Source organism: Mustela erminea, chromosome 2, assembly GCF_009829155.1.
Source record: "Mustela erminea isolate mMusErm1 chromosome 2, mMusErm1.Pri, whole genome shotgun sequence".
Lineage (NCBI taxonomy): Eukaryota > Metazoa > Chordata > Mammalia > Carnivora > Mustelidae > Mustela > Mustela erminea.
The window spans coordinates 118,194,867-118,221,325 of record NC_045615.1 but is presented as its reverse complement, the minus strand read 5'-3'; the positions used below and the strand labels follow the sequence as shown (position 1 = coordinate 118,221,325).

The window sequence follows — 26,459 nt, the reverse complement described above, 5'->3', positions numbered from 1 at the left end:
AGATAAGAAGATCCAAGTATTTCTGGGTCATTCTTCCCTCTGTGTCCCCATTCTCCTTTAGACATTTCCTTTGAACCAAGGAAATCCTCAAGAACATCGATTTAAAATGAAGACAGAATGGCCCTTCAAGACAGAGGGATTGGACTTAAATCTACACACCACAGAGGGATGACCTGCTCCTCTCAAGGACTGGTAAACCCTGGCACAGGATAAAGAGCAAGGAGGAGCTCTGACACACATATAGTAAAAGCTGACATCTGTTTCATCTCAGTGGTGGGTACCTGGATGTCTCTTACATGATTTTGTACTTTTTATGTATTTGGGCAATATTTCATTCTATAACAGCTTTGAGTTTGAAGTTAGAAAATCTGAGCTCAAATTCTACCTCCTTGGACAGGTCATCCATTTCTCAGTGTGTTTATCTGTAAAATGTGGATAACAATAAGTGATTCACATGTTAGCTATGATGATTAAGCAAGATAAAGCAGTTAAGGCATTACGTAAATTTCAAGTTGTTACATAAATGTTATTAACAGTTACGACGGTAGTGACAACAGTAATAGGATGCCTCACTGCGTAGTGAATGACCCTCATTGAAAGGATTTCAGCAGGGACGCCTGGGTGGCTCAGTTGGTTGGACGACTGCCTTCGGCTCAGGTCATGATCCCGGAGTCCCGGGATCGAGTCCCACATCGGGCTCCCAGCTGCATGGGGAGTCTGCTTCTCCCTCTGACCTTCTCCTCGCTCATGCTCTTTCTCACTCTCTCTCTCTCTCAAATAAATAAATAAATAAAATCTTTAAAAAAAAAAAAAAGAAAAAAAAAAAAAAAAGAAAGGATTTCAGCAGACAGTCGTGTTCCTGACCATGAATGAGGTGACCATGAATTTGATGACCATGACATGAATAGGGACTCCTGTTGTCCTGCTAGGTGAGGAGATTAGACTGGGGACATCTTTTCCATTTTTGAGATTCCATGACAGTCTTGACCCAGAGCTGAAACCCCAAAGACCCAGGCCAGGCAGAAAACAGTTGAGTGAAGTGGGTTTCCTCATCTGTCAATGGAGAAAAGAGTACCTGCTTTATAGGCGATTTTTCTTTTCTTGTTTTTAAGATTTATTTATTTATTTACTATATAGAGAGAGTGTGCGCATGGGGGAGGAGGAGCCAGAAGGAGCAGAAGGAGAGGGAGAGAGAACAGTAAGCAGACTCCGTGCTGAGCATGGAGCCTGCCACAGGGCTCCATCTCACGACCCTGATCACCAGAAACCAAGAGTGGCATGCTCAACCAAGTGCACCACCCAGGCACCCCAATTTTTCTTTTTTATGAAAGAAACAAAGGACTTAATATAATGCCTGGCATGCTGTGGAACCCAATAGGTATCGACAATTGTTATTATATCAGTCTCTCTTAGTGTTTTCTCATGTGGGCTAAGTGTGTGTGTGTGTGGGGGGGGGGGAGGCTATGAGCTAAGGCTGAATCATCTGGGAATGCCTCTTACCTGGGCCTGTAGATGGTACTAGGTTCATGGGAGTGAGCCTCGCAGTGTCGGCTGTCCAGTGGAAAAGACCAGAGCCAAAAGCCAGAAAAAAGAGGTTGGTAGTGCAGTATCCAGCTAGGAAATCAGAGATAGATGACATAGGAAACCACAGCTCAAAAGTAAAGGGTGGCTGTTCTGAACCCACACCTGTGTGCCTATTACCTGGTTAGCCGTGTCTTTGCACGTGATGCTGGGACAATCAGATGCCTCCTTGAGTCAGAGAGGAAGGGGACAGAAGGGGACATTCTGATGGAAAAGGGAGCAGATGTTGCCCTAGGTAAAGAAAGCAGGATGTGCAGGCACAGAGGCTGGAGAGAACCTGCCACATTTCAAAGTAATGAGCAACACGGTAGGGCTGGAGTCCTAGAGGCAGAGCTTGGGAGAGAGATGCGGTTGAGTCTGGGAGACCCTGAGGGGAGGCAGATCACAAGGGGCTCTTGGCTATCACGCTTAGCAATCTATTCTTCATCCTCAGTGTAATGGGAGTCAGGGAAGGAGTTGGAAGAGAGGAATGACATTGTCATATTTCTGGAGTGAAAAGCTCCCTCTGGCTGCTGTGTGGAGCTCGGGATGCAGGAAGACCAACTGACAGCTGAATCAGCAATTACGTAAGAGCAGAGAAGGTGCTTCCTTTGAGTACCGGGTAATAGTTACATGAATTATGACCCCACCAATTATAATAATGCCAATGGTCTGGAGCAGGTTCACTGGGAGAGTCAGGGCTCAAACCCAGCAGGAAACGTTCAGAAAGGGAAAGTTTTGGAAAGTCTTCAAGCAAAAATTGACACTGAAACAGAGGGGGGAAGTTTCATAAAAAGAACCAACAAAGTCAATTTTGTAAAAGTAAAAATGAGAAAGAATCTCCATGGATCATCTTTACTTATTCCAAAACTGAGACAAGAGGCACCTTCCTTTTCAGTATAGAAACGAGAACCTATTGGTTGTTTCTGAGCTGCTCAAATGTATTTCCTGGCTTTATTTGGCAGCAGGCGAAGTGCTGCCATCGGCTTGTACGTGATGGTTGGTGGAAGCTCATACCCTCCCCTGACTGATGCCTTAATTTGTGCTTTGGCGAGTGAATGAGTTTCCTATTGCTTCTGTATTAATGCCACAAACTCAGTGGCTTAAAACAACATGAATTTATTATTTTACAGTTTGAGAGGTCAGAAGCCTTACATGGTTCTTATGTGGCTAAAAATCAACATGTTGGGAGGGTTGTGCTCTTTTCTGAAATCTCTAGGGGAGAGCCTGTTTTCTTGCCTTTTCCTGCTTCAAGGGGCTGCTGGCCTTCGCTGCCTCATGAACCCTTTCTTCATCTTCAGAGTCAGCATTCACTCACTCTGACCTCTGATTCCATGGTCGGGTCTCCCCTGACTCTCACTCTCCTGCCTTTCTGATTCAACACCTTTTGATGACCCTGGGATAATCCAGGACATTGGATCACACCTGCAAAGGGTCTCCTGCCATGCATGCACAGGTCCTAGAGGTTAGACTATGGACGTCCTCTGGGGAGGGCATTATTCTGCCTACCACAGTGGTTGTTATTATAGAACCTTAGTGGTTAATTATGGAATGGAAGTAATAATAAATGAACTCATGTGCCAGGAAGGCGATGTGTGTGATGGTTAAACCCGAGCTCTGGGGCTAATGCACCTTGGACAACATACTGCCTTCCTCTGGCCTCTGAGTATCCATTTCCTCCTCTGGTAATGGGGTTGTTTATCAGACCGACCTCACAAAGTTGCTGTATAAGGACCAGTTAAATGCTAGTATATGTCAATAACTTTGAATGGTGACTGGCACATAGTAAGTGCTCATTAAATATTGGCCATTATTATCCAATGGATGGGTATCCTATAATCTTTTTGTTCCTTGTGGTTGAATTTGATTACTAATGGCAACATCTGTGCATGTGTGTGTGCGTGTGTGTGTGTTGGGGTGAATTTGTATGTTTAAGAAAAATCTGATTCCTCATCCTTAGGACTTATTAACTGGAAAGGAAAGTGCCTGACAATAGCTGAGCTGTCCAGGCTAATTAATGATGCTAACTCTTTAAAGATAAAACTGGAGTATTTTCTGGGACTACCAGGATTTCCATGATACATTGCATAAAGCCTGCAGATGGAAACTTTAGGTTACATTTTTCAGATATTGTGTATGCTATTCTGTGAGGTTGTTAGAGCTGATTTTGATAAAATCATATCTTACCTTCTTTTTTTTTTTAAGATTTTATTTATTTATTTGACAGACAGAGATCACAAGTAGGCAGAGAGGCAGGCAGAGAGAGAGGAGGAAGCAGGCTCCCCGCTGAGCAGAGTCGGATGTGGGGCTCCATCCCAGGACCCTGGGATCATGACCTGAGCTGAAGGCAGAGGCTTTAACCCACTGAGCCACCCAGGTGCCCCTTACCTACTTCTTATGAATAAATACTTAGGTATTTGATACATGTTGATCTGATTAGTTTTAGCACTATTCAGATACATATTACTTTCCTATTAAACAACTTCATTAAACAGAACAGTTTGGCCACGAGAACTAATGAAATTAACCAAATTATTTCTGATTTTTGGACACAATTCCTGTTTAGTTATTCCCAAAGCCACATATCAGAGTTAGAAGCACATGTTCACATAACTTACAAAAAGAGTATCTTGTCTTCTATCACATTTCTGGCTCCACAAATAACATAATTTTGGCAAAATAGTGTGCTATTTTATTGCAAATCAAGTAATGAGAAACAGCATTGTTATTCTGTTTCACACTCATTATAAAATTAATTAAATCTGATCTACATCAGTGTTAACTTGGCTGCTTTTTAGTAATCTATTTTCTATGATGCATTCCATAATTTATTTCTCAGTGGTTGTTATCATACTTTCCAAAATGATTATTAAGACACTCATTTAAGAAATAAAGTCACACTTTTAAGGACAAAAAATGTACCTAACTTGGCTGATTTGTCTAATAATTGGGTTACACGATAGAATATTTTTCATCAGGGGCACCCTGGGTGGCTCAGTGGGTTAAGCCTCTGCCTTTGGCTCAGGTCATGATCTCAAGGTCCTGGGATCAAGCCCCACATTGGGCTCTCTGCTCAGCATGGAGCCTGCTTCCCCTTTTTCTCTGCCTGCCTCTCTGCCTACCTGTGATCTCTCTCTGTCATATAAATAAATAAAATCTTAAAAAAAAAGAATACTTTTCACCAGTGGAATGAGTCAAATCTGAGTAAGATTCTGACAAAATTTTATTTAAAGCATCCAACAAGATAAAGGCATTAAAGTAGTTCTAGTCCAAAAATGTATGGAAATAAATATTTTTCAATTCTTACTGAAACTAATTTAACAGAGTGCCTCTAAAAGAACGGGTAGCAAGTAAAATAATAGTAATTTACAAGTCTTGGCCCTATGGGTTTTATTTCACAGAATGAGACACTAATGATTGGATAATAAATCCTTTCTCAAATTAGATGGTTTTCAATTATTTACTTTTGATAAAATTGGAGAAAGACCTAAGCAAAGCTATAGATGCTTAAGAGTTATTTTGTGTTTGGCGCATACAGTTAGGAAGGGGTCCAAAGAACTGAATGTAGGGAATAGCAATGATTCTAATCTTTTAATTAGATTATTTTAATTTCTCTAATAGTAAGTGATAGACATTCTTGAATATATGAACTAATTGGGGGGAATATCTCCACCCATCTCATTAAAATGCATTAAAATTACTTTGAGATTATAACTATATGTCAAAAGTTAAAATATACTACTAATGCTGTCTTGATCAATTGTATGCTACTACTAACTTATGATACTTAAATCTCAAAGAACCTCTCTCTCTTTCTTTCTCCTTTCCTCCCTCCTTCTCTCCTTGTTTCTTTCTTTCTTCCTTCCTTCCTTCCTTTCTCTCTCTTTCCTTTTTTTCCTTTCCTTTCCATTCCATTTTTATATTTACAGTGGCCAGAGGAAAAACTATTCACATATGTGTTGCAAAGAAGGATGATGAACAGAAGAATAACTTATAAAAATTTTTATTAGAATAGAATTCTGAGAAGGAAGACAAACAGAAGAGCAGCTTAAGGAGATAAAAGAAAAATGTAGAATTTCTCAATGTGAAAGAAAACTTGTTTGCATATATTTTTATTTTTTAATTTTTATTTTCCCTTTGTGTATTTTTTTAAATGGGTGATAATGGGTGGCAAATTGCTAGGACATTGGTGGGGTAATACTTCCATAGGATTTGTTTAAAATAGTGATTCAACTGTCTTCTTTTCAAATGTCAATTTTAATAATGTATAATGTATCTTCTTTAATCATTTAATCTTAAAATGATAGATTAAAGTTTAGGTAAATTGAGTATGTGTGCAGAGGTACAGTTTTCAAGTTCATTTTTTAAAAAGATTTTATTTATTTATTTGTTAGAGGGACAGAGAGTGAGCACAAGCTGGAGGAGAGGCCGGCAGAGGGAGAAGCAGACTCTGCAGTGAGCAGAGATCCCAATGTGGGACTCGATCATGACCCGAGCCAAAGGCAGATGCTTAACTGCCAGAGCCACCCAGGCAACCTTCAAAATTCATTTCTAGGGAGGAAAACTTTGAAGTTGGCTGACTTCATTTCTGAGAATGATTATTCGCTGGTCTGGGAAAGCAAGCGGCCAACTCTGACCTGTGCATTTCCCTCCTCACTTCTTGGTTCATGGTTGAAGGGCTGCCCTGACCTCTGTGTGTCCTACTCAGGCTCACTCTGCAGGAAAGAGAGCATCAGATCTCGGGGCACAGTCAGCCAATAGCCACAGAGTGCCCTTCAGGTCACCCTGCTTGATTTGATTAAACATGACTTTTTCTCAAAGTGTGTATTTCGAATCCACAGACAGCCCTCACTATGTATCAGGTGCAGTTCTAACTGCTTTATACATATTAACTCATTTAAACCACATGAAAACCCTGTGAGGTAGGTAATGCTATTTCCTCCATTTTGTAGATGAGGAAACCAAAGCATAGAGAGGTAAAGTTGCAGAAAAACGGCACATGGCCAATAAATGGTGGAACCAGGATTTCTTAAGTATTGTTCTCCTTCAAAAACAACAACAACAAAAACCCCAAAGAGCAGAAAGAAATGATTCTATGCTTTATACCCAAGTGGGCCACCACTAGAGACGACTTTCTACCCAGAAGGCGTAGGAAATCTGCTCCTATTTCTATACCTAACACTAGACTGGATTATAAGGAGACTGGATTTGCCTGTGAAGACCCAAAGAATCCAGTTTTGAGATGCAACAGAATTGAATTTCAGTGGCCTGTTTATTGATGCTGGCTTCCACAGCGGTGAATCATCATAAAGATGTCTTATTCAGACAGGAAGGGGGGGGTAATTAGTATTACAGGTCACTAGTAAAAGCAGCAAACCACCCCAAGAAATTATTTTTCCTGGCCTCCTCCATACCACCTCATAACTCCAGTTTCAGGAGTTTGGAGCGGGCAAAATGCGCTTATGGTTTCCTTTGCAGAATGAGGAAAACAGATTAGCCTGACAGCGCGGGGGGGGGGGGGGGGACCATTTCCCTGCCACCTCCCACCGCTGCCTGCCAAGTGACTTCCATCGTGCCTGCCATTTGACACAGGCAGAGGGTGTCAAGAAAGGTTGAAAGGACTTTTGAGAGTGAAAAATACCTAGGGATGTTTGCCACTTTGCAAAAGGAAAACAGTTTTAAAAATACAACTTTCTTCTGGGGAAAAAAAAAAAAAGCCCTACATTTATAGATAGATTGACATCTCTTACCGTGATTTCTGGCAAGGTAAAAATCCTGTGGGCAACTCTGGAATATTTTAATGTTCTTAATATTGTACAGGGCACCTCAGGGCCGTGGGTCAACCCCACTGCCACCTGTTTTGAGAATTGAAGCATCATGGGTCGAGTCCTGGGAAGAAAGCTGCCGGGTCCAGCTAGTTCCTACTCCACCATTAACCAGTCTTAAATTTGTCAGAAAAATTTCCGACCTCATTCTTCCCCAACCCTCTGAAGATGAAATTGCATTCTAGTTGTCTGAGTTGCTGGAAGCGTCCGGAGGTAGTACTGAAGTGAAAAAAAGCTTTGGTTTACAAAGGGCTATGCCAACACCGGCTTGGGTTAGTGGTATTAGAGAGACATATCTGCGTGTGATGAGGTGGATTTTTTTTTTTTAATTAAGATTTAGTTATTTATTTTAGAGAGCAATGAAGGGAGACAGGCAGAGGGAGAGAGAGAATCTCAGAGTCCCCACTGAACACGGAGCCCCATGCCAGGCTTGATCTCATGACCCTGAGATTGTGCCCTGAGCTGAAACCAAGAGTTGGATGCTTAACTGACTGAGCCACCCAGGACCCCAAAGGTAGACCATTATTAATATGACCTCGTCCCCTGACTCACCCCGCCCCCTGTCCTGTAGAAAGGAATTAAGTTATAAAACGTTGGGAGCTTGGGAGAGGGGAGGAGAGCGGATCATCTTTGTGGTCTGGGGCATGGAGGGAAGAGAGGAAGTAGTTGCAGTGAGTATGGGAAGTTAGGCTTATATGTGTTGCTGGAGGGTTATGATTTGGGCCATCTTTAAGTTTGTTTTGAAAGATGGAAATCAGAGATTAAAATATGTTTTTAAAGATTTTATTTATTTATTTGACAGACAGAGATCACAAGTAGGCAGAGAGGCAGGCAGAGAGAGAGAGAGAGAGGAGGAAGCAGGCTCCCCGCTGAGCAGAGAGCCCGACGTGGGGCTTGATCTCAGGACCCTGGGATCATGCATGACCTGAGTCGAAGGCAGAGGCTTTAACCCACTGAGCCACCCAGGCACCCCAGAGATTAAAATATTTTTAAAAAATCTCCTGTGGCTATTTGGACTGAGCTTCTTTGCATATGACCTGGTGTGCCAATACCAGTCTGGCCGTGAACTTCAAGAGCTCCAGGAGAATCAATTCATAACACATTTTTCCAGGGCTAAGTTTTGAGGATCCCAGCACAGAGATGGTTACTGCTCATGCTGGGCTGTTTGGTACTGAGGAAAATGAGGAGGAGGGAAAGAGATGAGAGCATTTTTCTGGTCTGTGTTCTTTGCCAAATTCAAGGGAAGTCCTAACCTTTGGTACCTCAGAGTGTGCCTGTATTTGGAGACAGCACCTTGAAAGAGGAAATCAAGTTAAATAAAGCCATTAAGGTGGGCTTTAATTCAATCTGGTTGTGTCCTTAGGAGAAGAGGAAGGTGGGATGCCAGAGGAAAGGTCATGGGAGGGTACCCTGAGAAGGAGACCATCTTCCAGCAAAGGAGAGAGGCTTCAGAAGAAACCAAGCTTGCTGACATGTTGATCTTGGGCTTTCAGCCTCCACAATGGTGAGAAAATAAGTTTCTGTTGTGTAAGCCCCCCAGTCTGTGATATTTTGTTATGGCGGCCCCAGCCAATTAATAACGCCATGGTACCAATCTCATTCTGGTACTGGAAAAGTCAATCGCACCCACTGACTATAAATACAGTGTAATTCCTAAGCACCTCTGCATTTAGTACTTCCGACTCTCTTGACTATCTCCAGCCCATTTACCTCAATTCATCAGAACTTTTTGCTACGCCCCCCTGGTGTCATCTCGACTCCTTTGGCAATATTGTTTCCTTCTAGCTCGGCAGGTGGGACTCTTACTGGGTGTTCAAGGCCCAAGTCAGGGACCACCATCTCCTTGACCTTCCTCATTCACTTTTCTTTTAGTACAATACTCCCTGGCTTGTCTATGGGGTATATTTTAGACCCCCAGTGAAAGCCTGAAACCACAGATAGTACCAAACCCTATATATACCATACTTCTCCTATGGGAAAGTTTCATTTATAAATTAGGCAAAGTGAGAAATGAACAACAACCAGTAACAAAATGGAGAAATTATACAATATACTGCAATAAAAGTTATGCGAATGTGGTTTTTCTCTCTCTCAAAATACCTGATAGTAACTGTACTCACCCTTCTTCTCGGGATAATGGGAGATGATGAAATGCCTACACGATGAGCTGAAGTGAGGTGACAGCTCTAGACACCAGGACAGAGAATAAGGCTATTACTGACTTTCTGATGCCTTGTTGGAAGGAATATCATTTGTCTCCCAACCACAGTTGACTGCAGGTAACTGAAAACTCAGAAATCGAAACCTTGGAAAAGGGGAAACTAATCTCCTACTTAAGGTTAGGAGAACACATAACCTCTGGATGCAAATGACCTGGATTATGAATTCTAGCTCTGCTGCTTATGAGCTGTGTGACCTTGGGCAAGTTACTTAACCACTCTGAGCCTCATCCTCTTCCTTGTGTACAAGAATAACAGTAGCCCCATTGCACAGAAGTTGAGAAGAGTAAATAAAATAATGCCTGTAAAGCTCACTGAAAATGTCCAATGTACACCATTTATTTTCTTATTTCTCAGACTTTATTATTCTTAACATTTTTCAATAATTCTTATTCTCATTTAATTTTTTCTTGCTTCTTAAAGCTTTTATAATATCTTATCGTTTCATAATAAAACAGCGCTTGGGTGTTTTTATAAAAATGTAGTTTTGTTGGAAATTCTGATTATGGAAGGAACGAATACTCATTATAAAAATGTCATTAAAGACAGAAAAACAATACAGAAAAAAAAATCATTTATAGTCCTGCTCTACAGCATCTCCTGTTAACATTTTGATGTATCACCTTCCATCTTTTTCCTATGTTTTAAATGCATGATTTGGAACAAACTCATATTAAACATATTGTTTATGTAAAGTGCTTTTTTTTTATAAGGGTAGATATTTCTGCATATTAACAAATATAGTCCGCAGCAGAGGTCCACACTGGTGACTTGTTCTGATACAGGTCATGGGTATGTTTTGATTAGTTTGCATAGTGTCAAAATTTTTTTTTCAACAGCTTAAAAAGAAATCGGGATATTTTACAGAAAAATCACATTCTCCCACTTTGGAAAATCCGAAGCTATAGCCACACGGGGCTGGCCTGCATTCCAGAAAGCAAGTTACTGGCTAGAAGTGAGTACTACTTTTACCTTGCTTTCCTGGCCCATGTGGATCCCTCGTCTCCACTACCGTTTGCAATGGGCACGTGGCATTTTCTGGCTGTTTGTGAACAAATTTATTCTCCTCAGCGAGAATCAGCAATTTGAGGGCAGGGTCTATTGTGCTTTATCTTTTATCCTTGGGTCCTCCACACCTCCCACTTATAAAGCTTGTAATAATCAGGATACCTAAACGCTCTAATGGAGACACTCATTTGTGACAGTTCACGTATTCTTATTACTCTCGGAGTGCATGGAGGATTCTGAACCCTGTCAGAGCCCAGGACTGCTCCTGTCCCTCAAGAGTTCCCACAGCTTGTGCCAGGCACTGTGTAGGTGCTGAAGTTGGGGGCCAACGCCACTCCAGCTGATGATTCCTTGCACTCTCACCATTTCGCTCAACAATCCTTTGTGGGGATGAGGCGCCATTCTTCTCACCGCTATCTCTATTTAAGAACCTTTAATCTGTCACCCCATAATAAAGCTTATTTGAAATGTTAAAAAAAAAAAAAGTTCCCACAGCTGGACCCAGAGTGGGGGTCCCTCCACACTGGTCACTTTGAGGAATCCGAAGCTTTTCTTCCTGGGGGTGTCTTAAAAAGCTTTCCAGTAATCGGTTTGTTCCCTACTAAAATACAGCCAGACATCAAGCGGAAGATGACAGTTCTTGATTAAGCCTTTCAAAAGATCTGACATTGGGAGGAGGTAAAGAAACAGAAGTCTGTCCCCATCTACCAGTGAGTGGTTGCACTTGCTTCTTTGTCTCTCTCCCTTGTCTCCTAAGCCCTGCGACACAGGGTGTCCTCTGTGAGAGTTCCCGGTGGGTGTTGGTGCTCAAATTAGAAGACGGGCACCCTGAAGGTTGCCCGTGAGCCCCAACCACAAGATGTGAGCAGGCCCCTTTAATCCAACCCCAGAGCTTTGGCTTCTAAAACACGATCCTCCAAAGTTTGGATTTATATAACTTACTTGTTTATTTTTAAGCCAGCCCCATCCAAGTTGAGAACACTTAAGACTCCCTTTTGGAAAAAATTTGGAACCCAACATTATCATTAACTGAATCAGCAAGCGACGGTTCTGTCAAAATACCAAGCAGCACAGTTCTGAGGACTTTCATTGTCATGTTCCCAGCGGCATTCCATGGTGCGGTGGTTTCTCTGAAAACGGGTCCTGGGGTTTTCTCTCTCTCTCTGACTCTACCTCTCTGTTTCTGTCTCTGTCTCTCTCTTACAAAGCATGGCCCGAGTCTACGAGGGATGGATCTTCCAGCCATGAAGAAACCGGAAGTCTGACAAGGGACTAGGTAGTCCTTGCTCTACACTCGACCACAGGGCTTCTCAAACTAGTTCAGTTGGCGGGGCCTCTGGAATACACGGGGCTCCTTGCAGAGCATGGCAAAACCAGAAAACACGATAAGACACATATCTTTGGGTCAGATATCAGAAGCCACTGTATTAGACTTGAGACATAAGAGAACAGGTGCCAAGGGTCTGATAAAAAAGTGTATGTGAGGAAGATATTCACTGCTATGCTATTTCTATTGGGGTGAAAACCTTGGAAACACTCTAAATCCTTAGCAGCAGGAGAATAAGTAAATAAATGACACCATTTTCAATGGATCTGTGAATGGGTCATCAAAGTCATGAAGATTCCTTGGATAGTCTTGAAGGATGTGAGGGAAGTTATAATGTGTTTCATTAGAAAAAGTGGAATATGAAGTCATAGATGAAGCATGAGGCCAATTATGTTTATTATATGGACAGAGATCCTTGGGAAATTCACAGCAATTTTATTACAGGTTCTCCCTCAACATGAGGGGATGATGGGTAGTTTTTGTTTCTTTATACTTTTTAGCACTTTCAAATTTTCCCCACAATGAGGATTTACTGCTTTCATCATCATATATTTAAATGATTATAAGGTAGCCAACTTTCCTGGTGCTGACAGATTTGGGTGCACATTTTCTTTCCATGCCATTTTCCTTGGCTCTTACCAGCTACCCTCATTCTTGAGTGGCTTCTCCAGTGAGGGTCTGGAGGAAAAGGCTGGGACTTAAGTTGAGGAGGGTAAGATATGCCCCCTATGTACAGAACTACAGCAATTTCCCTTGGGACCTGGAGGTTTGTGGGCATCTCTAAGCAGCATGTGCTCCAAAAAGAGTCCCCTATACAGATTCAGAAAGTGTCATAGGTTTAAGAAGGAAACCAGATTTAAGAAGGAAACCAGGCAGAAGGTTTCTACTGACTGATCTTATGTTCAGGTGAGAAAGAGTTCTAGCAGAATGCCCTTTCCCTCTTTTTATCCCCACAGCCTCTGCTCTCCTAAAACACCCCCCCCCCCGAAAGGTGCATTGATATTTTCAAGTTTTGGTGAGGTGAACTGGTTCAAGCAAGGTGACTAAGCTATACACACTGAGCTTTAAAGCCTGTCCAGCTGAAAGAGGACTGGTTTAGTCCTTGGGTCAGCTAATTCCTTCAGCACTGTGGGTTTCCTCCATGTGTTAAATGGATGTAACATGACTCGAAGCTTCTTTTGGAGCTGCGTCCCATGACTTCATCTAGCACTGCCTATCTACATGGGGTGAAATGCTCCCTGTGGGAGCTGAAGGGTCATGTTGAAGGTGCACTGGGGCTAGGAGGGGGAACACATCTTTTCTTAAGAGTGTGTATAGGGAAGGAGCAGAGTCTTTTAGCTACCAAATGTGACAGTAATTCCAGCCATCCACAGTTTATTGAACAATTTTCTACATTTTGGACTAGGCACCCAAGACTCTCCCCATGCTCCTTAGAGAAAACCTCACCTTCCTCCATCAGCATCCCTCCTAGTCGTCTTGTTGAAGGATCGGATCCCTTTGTGGTGTTGTGGAAATAGCACTGGTCCTGAAATCAGTGGCTGTCTGGGTTGAAAATGTCATCTCTGCTCTGTTGCCCACAGGCACTGTGGTTTCTGGCAGGTCGCTCAATCCCTCCAAGCCTCATTTGCCCATCTTTAAAATAGGAATAATAAGGCCAGCCTCATGAGGTTGTTCCTGAGTAGGTTTGCTGGATTTAGCAAATGCAAATATAGACGTCCAGTTCCATTGGAATGTTGGATTAACAACAAATAATGTTTCATCTAGGTATTTATTATGAGTACTTTGGACATACTCCTAAAAAATCAGTTGTTGTTTCTCTGACATTCCAGTGGAACTGGGTGTCCTGTGTGGTACCTGAGAATCCTATTCTTGAGGCTGAAATAAAGGGATTTATCTGAAAGCTGCTGCCCCAGTTCGTGAGTACTCTTTGCTCTGTACCTGCTCTCCCAGGGTGGGACCCATGAGGGGATTCATTACTTCTCTCTTTCCTAGTGGGGACGGAGAGGGCGGAATAAAGACTGCTTGACCAGGCTGGTGGAGGGGGGGGAGGATGTTCAGTTAGGGGAGGCCATCTCCACAGGAAGTCCGAAAGACGAGAAGACATATAGGCTGGTATAGCTTGACTTAACAGCTTTAAAGACCCTAGGGTCCTTCGGTCTTGTGTGTCTTTAACACACTCCGCTCTGTACAAGCCTGTCAGTGGAGGGGACACAGTGGAAGCAAGAGAAGCCTTGGGGATACTGACCCCAGGGAAACCCCGTCCAGGCATGACCATTCTATAGGTTTCAAAGGCCAACTGTTGTGATAGAGGGACTTTCCTGGAGGTGATTTGTACAAAGAAGGGGGTAGACGGGACTTGGTGCCCCGGAGTCCTTACTGCAACATGGGGGAAACCCAGCAAATGAGTCTACGCCAGCCTGTCCTCATCTCTCTCATTTCCGCCCCCCTATTACCTCCCCCAAACTCGAATCCCCTAGAGCTTGAGCTCCCCCAGCTTGTGGGGTAGACACAGCAGGTGTCAGGGCCCGCCTCTGGCCTTTGTGTGCTGCTCGAGGGCCCCCAGAACCTCAGGGTATAATTTTCCTTTTCTGATCATCTGAATTCCAGGCGAAAAGCTCAGCTGTCGTAGGCTTCAGGGAATTTTTCCACCGGGATTGAAATCGGGGCCAAGAAAGCGTGGGCATGCAGAAGGCATTCTTTTCTGCTATTCAGAAGCACTCTCCCTTTAGTTAAGGCATTAGAAAATGGTGCCTTTCCCCAGAGTCCTAGATGAAAGTTTTGAATTTCATTACAGTGAGAAAACACAGAAAGGGAGACCATCACTTGCTACAGTTCTTAATCTGTGACATTCCCCCCCCCCCAAATATCCTTTTAAAACAAAAATCTAGAGAATATTTTAATATGTTCTTTCATATACACATTTGATATTAAGAAAACTAAAATGAATTTGAACCATGACCAGTGGGTTGGGGGTGGAGAAGAAGAAAAGAAAAGAAGAAGAAGAATTTAAAGTGAAACATCTATCTGTTGTCCTAGCCTCAATTAAAGTCTGCTGGTCAGCTTGGTCCTTTTATTCTGAAAGACAAGATGTAACATCTGGCTATTATCTCCTAAATAGTTTTCTTTTAGCTTTACTAAAAATTTCTAAAATTTTTTATTCCTCCTAGGAAATGATATCTATAAAATTTGTGTTTGATGGGCTATACATATCTCCCTCAAACATGTGAAGATAAATATATGCTATTAAAATGTAAATATGCTAGGGGTACCTGGGTGGCACAATCAGTTAAATGTTGGACTCTTGGTTTCATTACAGGATGTGATCTCAGGGTGGTGAGATCGAGCCCCGTGTTGGGCTCTGCGCTCAGCATGGAGTCAACTTGAAGATTCTCTCTCTCTCTCTCTGCCCCTCCCACCTCTCTCAGATAGATAAATATATCTTTAAAGAACAATGTGAACATGCTTGTCTGTGTATCCCTTAAAACAATCTTCCAGAAACATAGCTCCACTTGGTGAAGTTATTTGAAGCCAGCTAATATCTATCACCCAGTTAGAAGTAGCCAGATTTGAGTGAGAAGTTTACTCCATCTTGGGCACTGGGCTTTGCATGCATTAGCTCCTTTATCTTCTCTATGAAGAAGATATGGGTCCCTTTAACAGATTAAAAAAAAACTGAGACTGAGAGAAGCATATGTCATATAACTAGTAAGTGAAAGTTGGATTCAAACCAGAGCAGTCCAAGTTCTGGGTCCATGCAACCATCTCTGTCTCTCACCTCTTCAGAAAAAAAAAAAAAAAAGAAAGAAAAAAGAAAAATAAAAAAACCCCACATAGATATTGATACTACCACTTGCCAGGAAAAAAGCAGGCAACAGTTCTGTTAAAGAATGAGTTCATTCAGTTCTAAATGGTAAGCATGTCCTTCCAGTAACTTCTGATGCATTGCATGCAATTCCCAACTTGCAGAGGGGTTGGATTCCAAAAGTTGATTTAAAAGCATTTTCCTTGTCCCCCTCCTCTGTGCTCCAGACACTTTGTACACACCTCTCCTGTGACACTCAGCACATTGTCTCTTAGCTGCTTATATATCTGTCCCGGACGGGGCTCCTGCTCAAGGGCACACACTGTGGCTTATATCTCCTTTGGTATTCCCAGCACCCAGCACGATGCCCAACCCAGGGAGATGCGAAGTGTACACACGTTGTATTAAATTACAAGTCATTTATTTGGAACTCAGCACACATTTCCCAAAAGAAATGCATGACAAATGGGAGTGGAAGCGTTATGTTTCCAACCAGCCCACAAAAGTTTATTTAAACTTTCTTGTAGTCTACCCAGAGTACTAATAAGTAATTTGCAACCGTGGGTGGGACAAGAGGTGGTAGGTGGGGAAAAAGATAGAAATCTTCCTCCCCCTCTCTTGAGTCAGATTGAGATGAAATTTCACGTGGGTCAGAATTCATCTTTGACTCCTCCTAAACTGTCCTTTTTTTTATACGTCTCCCATTTGTGGGTGTCACTGCCTTGAGGCTTCCTACTTAATACTCAACTGTGGTCTCTTGATCAGGTCTTCCTGCTCTTTCCACAAATAACCTACTTGCCCCCCTCACTGGTCAAAATTCCTGTTTCCTGAGTGCAGCTGAACTGAATTGATTTTCAGCAGAAAACACCGTGCTTGAATAAATTCTTGCTAATGTGTCAACGACTGCCCAACGCTAGGCATATGACTGTTTATAGCTCAGTAGTTAAAATAGATTGCAGGATTTTGAGATAGACCTAGATTTGAATCTTTCTTCTACCCCTACATTCTATGGTCTAGCTAGGGCAATTTAACTTCTCTAAGCCTCAGTTTTTCTTTTCTGTAAAATGGGAATAATCATGATTATACAGGGAGCCAACACTTTTATGACATTTATCAGTGTTAAAGCACATATTGGGCACAGTTATAAGAACTTCTTCATTGATTCACTTTGTCTTCACAAACACCCCATGAGGTAGGCGCACTTATTATTAACCATTGAAGAGGGGAGTGGTTTTTTGAAAGAGATTTCTAATGGTAAATTATTTGTTCCTGTCTTCCTTCTTCCAATAAGGCTTGGAGGCAAAATCCTACATTGATAGTCTTCTGGATGGAAGAGGATAGGAATTCCCGGGAGGAGCTTATTCAAGGCAAAGAGAATGGGGGCTGCTACCAGATCACCCGTGGCTGAAAATTCACCCAGAGAGTCCATTCCCTTATGTGTGATTCCTATTTCCACAGCTTCTTGTCTTCTTCTGCCTCTGAATGTGCCGAATCTGCAAGTGGTCCAAGTTTTTTTTTTTTTTTTTTTTTTGTATCCCCTTTCTTTCTTTTTTAATTTTTTCACACAGCCCATGGCAGCTGCAAGGTGGTGGGGGCCAGGCGGATAGCAGCAGCTGCTTGTATGTATGGGGCCTCTGATGTCTTTCTTTGTGAGTCAGGGGCCGTCTGTATATATCACAAGCCACCACCTGGCGAGACATTTCGTTCCATCTAGGTTGTTTAAATGTTTCCTGGATGATATCATAAATGCAAAAGGAGGGGAGGAACTTCAAGATGGTGAGTTCCAGCCCCTCACTGCCCTCCAGCCGTGCACGGAAACATTTGAGGGAGATTTTGTCCTGTAGCTTAGCAGACAGCCTTGCATCTGCTGTCCAGTTCTTACCGTTTACCAGATGTAGAGATTTTAAAGCCATGGGGGGATGCACTTGCCCTTAAGTATTGGGGTGAGCAGGGGGCAAGCTCATCCCTGGAGATCCTCTTTGTGGGTGTCCTTCTGATTAAGTAACTTCACTTCTCTGGGTCAAACCCGGTGGGTGGGTGGCACCATCTCTGGTGCCTCCTGAGCTGAGGACTCTCTGTTTCCCTGAAAAACTCGAGACACAAGACTGTTCATCCTTTCTGATACCAACCTAGAGAGGGATGGTCCATCATGACCCTTGTAAGCCTATTCAAATGTTTCCTTATCCTTAAAACTGAACAATTTCCCCTATGCTGACTAAACATTTCTTGTAATTTGAGGGGTTTTTGTTGTTGCTGTTACTAGGACTTCTAAAAACATGGATAGACTTCTACCCTATATTCTTACTATAGTGATAAAATTGTTATATCTATAGCAACACATCTATTTTAACCTACATGATTAGTTCTATTTTTTTTAAAGATTTGATTTATTTATTTGAAAGACAGAGATCACAAGTAGGCAGAGAGACGGGCAGAGGGAGATGAAGGGAAGCAGGCTCCCTGCTGAGCAGAGAGCCTGATGCAGGGCTCGATCCCAGGACCCTGGGATCATAACCTGAGCCGAAGACAGAGACTTTAATGCACTGAGCCATCCAGGCACCCCGATTAGTTCTATTTTTATATGACATTTATATTTAAGAGCTACTTCACATACACCATTTTGTTTGAACCTTGAACTAGAAATAGGAAGGGAAACTATACTCATTTCTATATAAGAAGAGAGATTCAGGATGAATAAACCTAAATACCTTTAATAATATCTCATCTTATGGTTACTAAGAGGAAGAGTCAGGACCCAAAACTTGGATTCTGTTGACTCCAAGTCTAGTGTTCAGGCCATGAGAGCACATGCAAATTAGACCCAGCACCACTACCCAACATACCAACTCACCGCGCTTGAGTTTCTGCAGTGTCGCGTATACTTTACTAGGTGCTTTGCATGCAACATCTCAAATCTTTGCAGCAACCATGCAAGGGAAGTATTATCATATTCAGTTGAGAGATGGAAAACCATAAAAACGAAGTTCAGAGAATTTAAGTATTAAGTAGTTGCCTGATGGCTAATGTGTGTTGAAAGCAAAATTCAAACCCAAGCTCATTCTTTTGACAGTGCTGCCTTTCACTTCAATTTTAAGAGACTGATATTTAACATGAGCACAATCTTTTTGGAACACGTATGATGGCCTATAGAAGCACAGGATTCTAGTTTACCTCCTCTTTCCCTAATTCCAGATTCTACATCCCAGGACCATTTTACATTTCTTTGTACATTTTACACTCTCATGCTAATTTTACTTAGCTAAACTCTGTGTATTTTTTTTTTAAGATTTTATTTATATATTTGACAGAGAGAGAGAGAGAGAGATCACAAGTAGGCAGAGAAGCAGGCAGAGAGAGAGAGAGGGAGAAGCAGGCTCTCTGCTGAGCAGAGAGCCCGATGCGGGGCTCGATCCCAGGACCCTAAGATCATGACTTGAGCAGAAGGCAGAGGCTTAACCCACTGAGCCACCAAGGTGCCCCACCTCTGTGTATTTTTATATCTGTGTGATTCATTGTCTTTTCTTCAGCATTCTATCTTCATCTATAAAACCAGAATAATGGGGCGCCTGGGTGGCTCAGTCGGTTAATTGGCTACCTTTGGCTCAGGTCATGATCCCAGGGTCCTGGGATTGAGTCCTACATCAGGCTCCTTGCCCAGCAGGAAGCCTGCTTCTCCAACTCCCTGTGTCGCTGCTCATGTGCACCTCCTCTCTCTCTCTCTACCTCTCTCTCCCTGTCAAATAAATAAATAAATAAAATCTTAAAAAACAAAACAAAACAAAACAGAATAATGATTCCTGTCCTGTTTGCATCTCATTGTTCTGGTGATAATCAAACCATGTATAGAGAAAGCACTTGGAAAAGTATCAAGAATGATGAACAGAGATGAATATAGTATATTTTGCCTTTTAAAAACCTATGTTATGTAAATGGAGCTAAATAATCAGGATTGGGCAGTGAGGTGGAGATTTAGATGTTCTGGATTTACTTATTAGTTATGATATATATATATATATATATATATATATACACACACACACACACACACAAAATACATAAAAATAACTTATTACTAAATCATTTTAAAAGAGAGTTTATGTGCATATTTTAAAGTATTGTGATCCAACATGGATGAGGGTTGCTTAAATACAACATTTGTGCCCCCCCCCCCACCGAAGCTTCTGTGCTTACCCCCCACCCCCACCTGCCTGGTTTCTTTGCCTACACAGTTCTGGCTATTGTCCTACAAAACCCATACCTTTGGGTGTTGTTAAGGACTCTCTGTTAACCTTCTCTTTAGACATTCCCACATTTTCCAGTATAAAAACACATTTTAAAAGTGTTAACTCTTTTTGTGCAGGTCCATGATGGGAATGAACTTCTGGTGTCTGCTGACCCAGAAAATACTCAGTGAGAAAAGGACATTCCAAATACAGTAAAACTTTTAAGTGGATTTGTATTTAATTGATCACAACTGCATCCAAATGGTTTTGGGAAACACACAGACACGTCTGAGACATTATGCCATGTTTACATACACTCAAGTACATATTTGTCAAATGAATGCATGAATATGCATGAGTAAGAAGAGAATAAAAATTTGCAGACACTGCTTGTGATAGATGTGGATTTGTATCCCTAGTCATGACTCCATTCCCCAACTCCTGCCCTAGGGGCCAGAACTCAGAGTTTTGAAACCACTTGTATGGTTTCCCTAATACCCAGCATAGAGTAGGCACTCAAGAATTGTGTCCTGAATGTCCATAGGGATGAATGGATGAATACAACGTGTCTCCCAATTAGATTACAATTTGAGAAGAGTAACTATATCATAGACTGTTCCCAGCTGAGCCCAACATTGTGCTGAAAGTACCCTTGCTTTCAATAAACAACTAACTTGATTAGTATCCCCTACTGACATTACTGGAAGGGGTTGTTAGAAAGGAAGGAACTAAAATTTAAAATTTAAAATATCAAGAGGGAACGTACATGTTTTTGATTTCAGAAAACTTGTGTTCTTCTGCAAAGGTAAGTAGAGAAAGTGTGGAGTCATGAAAACACAAGGTGATGGGAAAGAACTCAAGGAAGGAGCAGTGCTGTTACCCCTAAGGGAAGGAGAGTGTCTGGTTAGTGGGATAGAAACCTCACCCTTTGAAGCATGCCTTAGTCTTCTGCTGAGTAATCTAAGGCCTCAACAGAGAGCGGGCAATGTGACCAGATCACAGTTGGGAGGAGTGAGACGGCAGGAGGGGATGGTTAGCTCATTATACCTTGAAGTGGAAGTGGCAAAGAGCAGTTGACTTACTCATAAATCATCAGCAAGAGCATCTTCAATATTTTTACGGGCAACATGACAAAGAGATTCTATTGGAGGAATCACTCACCTCAGCAACTCTGGGCAGAGCAGTCCAATCATCTTGAAGAGAGACTCTTAACATTAGTTCTTCTTGGAGGCTCCAATATCATGAAGCACTGTGGAAAGAGATGGTCACTTGCACTCCGAGTTTGGTGGCCACTTCACCTTCCAGCAAAGGAAGTGAAAGTGTCAAAATGAAGAGGAAGAAAGCCAACAACATTCTCTCTAGGGGGGAAAAGTGCAGACACAGACTTTTTTTTTTTTTTTTTTTTGGGAGGGGTGGAGAGTTCAAAAGTGCTTTGATTATAGATGTTATCTGTAAAGACAAACAAGAAATAATCGTTCTTATTTCTTGTTTTTCCTTAGCCGCTCCTGAGATCGGAGGCCTGATTTTTATAGAAGAAGAGCCTGGAAAACAAATTACCAAAGGAAGAAAAGGAGAGGAATGATGATTCAACTGCTTTAGGTTAATTTGATTTTTTTCATGTTTCATGCCTGCCTTGATGTTCTTGACCTCGGTTATTTCTGCTGAATGGAAATCACTGGGTCAACTGGACTCCTCCAAGTCTAGACAGGGCTTTTTAATCGTAGTTTGGTCCAGATTCCCAGTTTTGTAGCTGTAAAAGTACGGTGATGTTACCCACCATATCACAGGTCCCTCTGACCCATAATTTCACACTTCCCAGGGTTCAACAGTCTCCAGGTTAACCTCTTGAACAGAGGTTCAACCCAGGCGCAACACACCTGTGACCTTCTTAGTCTTTCCATCTGTCTTTCTTCATCAAGAGGTGTGTCAGCCTGATGGGACATTTAGGCTGGAGTGAGGGGTCTGGATGGGATCTGTTGGCTTTGGCAGTTGGATTTGTCTCTAATGCAGTCTGGCTGGGCACCCTGAGATGGGCAGCAGACAGTGTGGTGTCTGATAAAAAATGCATGCTCTAGCCTGACTGCCTCAGATGTCCTAGTCCTGTCACCTAATGACTATGTGACATTGTCACATACTTAACCCTTTTTTTGTCTCAGTTTTTTCATCTGTAAAACAAGGATAATGGTACTTCTTCCCTATGACTATTTGAAGATAAAGTAGATTAATATATGTGAAATGCCTAGAACCATGCTGGATAGATGATAGACACTTGGGAAAGGCTATTATTATTATTATTATATGTATATTATGATTTCTTCTTCATCTGTAGAAAAACAGCCATGCCACAGGACTGTAAACTGAAGTGACATTGAATATATGATTAATTGAAGAAAAGGGATAAATGAATTAACTGTGTGCTCTTAGGTAAGACACCCCACTTTCCTGGCTCTTTCTAGCTCCTTTAAGTAATGTCATGCAGTTCATGGACTAATTACCCTTGCCATAAGGCAACAAAGTGTCCGGGTTCATCCCAGGCTTTGTGGCTTTAGCCTAGAAGTTCTCATGTCCTGGAAAACCCCTGGTACATGTAGACTGGGATAGTGGTTGCCCTGGGTCTCTGTTTCCCTTCTTATGTTCCAGGGTACACTAAAGATCAATCTCTTGGGCTTTAAGGTGCCCTGTTCTATGTCCCTCACCCCACTATATCATCTGGTATTACTTCAGCTGAGATGGCTCATTTCTATTCTGTGGGATCTATTACCCTCCAGCTGATGAACCCACACTTGATCACACAGGTATCATATAGTGATCATATAATAGTGGCAGTCTCCCACAGGAGAGAGTGGATGGACATGGTACAAGGCCTTGTGAGGCTCAGAATGGGCACAGTGTCACTCCTGCCTCATTATGTTGGTCAAAGCAAGCCACAAGCCCTAACCAGATTCAAAAACTGGAGAAATAGGCCCTGCCTCTTGATAATGTGAACATAGATACAAGGAAAGTAATAACGGCAGACACTTTTGCCAACCATAATCATCCAGAGCTTTATTTGGTACTCCAGTTGGTACAACAGGGTGGCAGATCAGGACAAGGGAGAGAGTAGGAGACTTCTCTCTTTTCAATAGACTCTGGCACGCTGTGAGAGAAGCAGGTGGCTCTGTTTAAACTGCCTCAGTTCTGGGAACAAAGGCTTGATTTGAGAGAGGAGCTTGTGAGGAAGAGGCTAGGAATTGCTATCAGACTCAACTTAGATTCATTGAAGTTAGGTGTGGTGGTGTGTGATTTGCCTGCACTCTCATTCCTTCTACTCTGGAAATGATCATTTTCCCAGAAGACAGCTGTTCTATCAACTCCTTCCCAGAGAGCAGAGCAGAACTTCTCTTTCCATTCCTCCCCCACTATAGACTTGTAGTACAAGTGAGAACAAACTTATGTTGTTTAAGCCTCTGGAATTTGGAGTGGTTTGTCACTGCATCATTAACGACCCTATCCTGACTAATAAAGTAATGAAATACCAGTCCTGAGGGACATTGTGTAAAGAAGAGGTTTTTTAGTAAATAAGTTTGGGGATGATGAGAAACTGCCAATTTTCTTTTGGTATTTGTTCTCTCTTTCTGCATTTTGGTGAGAGAACTCTCTGAATTTTGGCCTGAGATTTGGATACCAAACTAGAGACTGTATCTCTTAGCTTCCTTTGATCTGGTTGTGTCCACTTGCCTGAATTTAGATGAGTGGGAATTAAGTACATATGTTGTGTGTAAACTTTCACACTATCTCCTTAAAGAGGAAACATCTTGCTCTGGACTCTCTCTACTCTGTCTTCTGCCTGAGAAATGGTAATCGCTGGTACCGTCTTAGAATCCATGTGTTAAGGATGGAAGAGCCACTTGGCCAGCTTTGGTCCACTCATCTTTATACAGATAGATGAAAAAGAAATGAACTCCTGGGGCGCCTGGGTGGCTCAGTGGGTTAAGTCTCTGCCTTCAGCTCAGGTCATGATTTCAGGATCTTAGGATGGAGCCCTGTTTCAGGCTCTCTGCTCAGCAGGGAGCCTGCATCCCCCTCTCTCTCTGTCTCCCTCTCTGCCTGCTAGTGATCTCTCTCTCTGTCAAATAAATAAATAAAATATTAAAAAAAAACTTCTATATTAGGCACTGTATTTTAGAGTATTTTTGTTATGGCAGCCTAAGTTGTACCCTAACAAATATCACACTATATCTTCCCATTGGAGATTCATGAGGGCACTCTAAATTTAGAGTTAAGTTATTGAGGTGTTCTACAGTAAAGCAACTAGTTCAAATCTTATTTACTGAGGAACTCTCTCCTCCCCCATTTTGATGGAAGGTTTGTTGATATTCACTTATTGATATCACAGAGATGACTTTAAAATAAATTTGTTCTTTGGGAAGTGTTGGAATAAATTCATCTTGGTAACCAGGGAGAACTGTGGAGTTATTTCTAATGACTGTTAATAAGTTGCACGACACCATCCACCTCCTATCCCCGCTGAGCTTCTATTGCTTTCTTCTTAGAAAAGCAGTCAGGTAGTGGAAAAAGCAGGAGGTTGAACAAGCCTGGACTTGAATTAAGACTCTGGTGATCTTGGGCATCCTCTTCACTTCTCCAGGTCTGTTTTCTCATTTATAAAATGAAAACACCATTGCCTACCTCTCACAGGGTTGTTTGGATCCTGTATAAAACTGTGCCTGGCATGTAAGTGTCCTCTTCACTATTCCAATTCCTTTCTGCCTGTCCATGAAATTTCGGTCAGGGATTCCCAAACCTTTCAACCAATAAATTCACTATGAGGTCTCCTCTAAACATTCCCCTCCCAAGTCAAAGTCAAAGTCAAGATCAGGTCAATGAATGTTTCCCTTATATTACCTGAGTTCTAAAAGGGGCTAAATTTAAAGTGGGGTGGAAGGAGGTGAGGGAGAGAGAGATATCAAGGAGCCTTAAAAGTCACAAGGAAAAGTATTAGCTCCCTTTTGGGCTACTAAGCAGGATACTAAGGAAGAGAAGTGACTTACTTCCTCATCTTTCAAGGATCTGAATGGCCTTGGGCAAGTAGTAAAGACTCAGATCTGCTTGTGGGTTTTCCTGGTAAAGCCAAGGATGATACATTAGAACTCAAGTTAATTAGGAATAACTACTGACTTGGCAGAACTCTCTTTAGTTGCCAGGTCTGCAAATTGAGGGAAAAAACAGTCAAATATTGAGCTAGAAGGACTCTTGTATTGGAGACCCCATGAAGGTAAGGGTCTCTAAACTCTTTTTCTGCAGAGACCAGCATGGTGTTCAGGGCACAAGGAACATTTAAACATACTTACAGACTACCTTTTTCTCATCTGCAGGGTCAAATTTTTGAAGGAAAATTTTATTCATTAAGAATTTGGGGGGTAACAACAGAAGCCAACTCTAGCTATTTCAGGGAGAGATGGATCTTATCTGAAGGATACCAGGGAAGCTCATCAAATCTGTAGAACAACCAGGCCTTGAGAAGAGCAGAGCCAGGGTAATCCTAGAGACCTCAACAACCACAGCTGGTGGTCCAGCTACCTAGAGTACCACCATGATGTAAAGGGAAAAATGGTTGGTCCAGTCTCAGACAGGGTTCACCTTTGACCAAGGCAGCAGGGCTGCCAGGAGCCCACACTTGCAATGTAAGGGGTAGTGCTAGAGAATGAAAATATACTATAAATATAGCAGCCCCCCAGAGTTTTGTGTTAAAGATTTTGTGCATCAGCTATCTTTTGTGCATAACAAACCATCCCAAAAAGATTTAACAGCAACCATTTTACTTGTTCGAGATTCTGTGGGTCAACAGTTTGGGCTAGGCTCAGCTGGGCAGTTCATCTGTTGGTTTTGCTTGAGGTCATTATTATCGCTGCAACTTCCTTCTGATAGTTCAGATGAGGCTAGACAGTCCAAAATGGTTTCAGCTACATTTGGAAGTTGGTGTTTATTACCAACTGGGAAAACCTGCTGCTGCTCCATGTGACTTCTTGTTCTCCAGTAGGCTAACCTGGACTTCCTCATGTGGTACTCTCAGGGAAGGGATAGAGAGGTTAGGAACAAAGGGCACGAACAGACAGGTCTACACAAGTTTTGGGGGGGGGGATAGGGGAATAAATTCCTAAGGGAACTAACATTCATCAAATCTGTATTATATGTCAGGCCCTGCCCAAGACATTTGTCAAAAAGTTCCCATTTTCAACCTCAGTAGTCCCAGTGAGGCAGGTATGCTTACTTATCCTATTTTAGTAGTATGTAGAATGTATGTAGAAGTAGAATGAAAGAAACTTGCCTGAGGTCCCAAATCTGATAAATGGCAAAGTTGGAACTTGAACTCAGATCTGTTTCCTTCCAAAGTCTTCCTTGTTTCTATTCCCCATGTTACTGTTGGCTCCATCCTCAGAGTAGAAGGTAGCTCTTGTTATTTTTTATTGGTTTACTAACAGGAGAGAAGGAGGGAACTCTGGGTCAGTGGCTGAG

At 42.1% G+C, this 26,459-nt stretch overlaps 1 protein-coding gene across 1 annotated transcript in view; it reads right to left on the bottom strand.

Moving 5' to 3' along the window:
• The window catches only part of RBPJ (recombination signal binding protein for immunoglobulin kappa J region), a 215,192-nt gene extending 193,947 nt beyond the window's left edge, over window positions 1–21,245 (bottom strand). Inside the window, exon 1 of the mRNA XM_032334027.1 lies at window positions 21,126–21,245. Coding sequence (XP_032189918.1) covers window positions 21,126–21,157 — 32 coding nt within the window. The 5' untranslated portion in view covers window positions 21,158–21,245. The remainder of the gene's footprint in view (window positions 1–21,125) is intronic.
• Window positions 21,246–26,459: the final 5,214 nt, after the last annotated feature.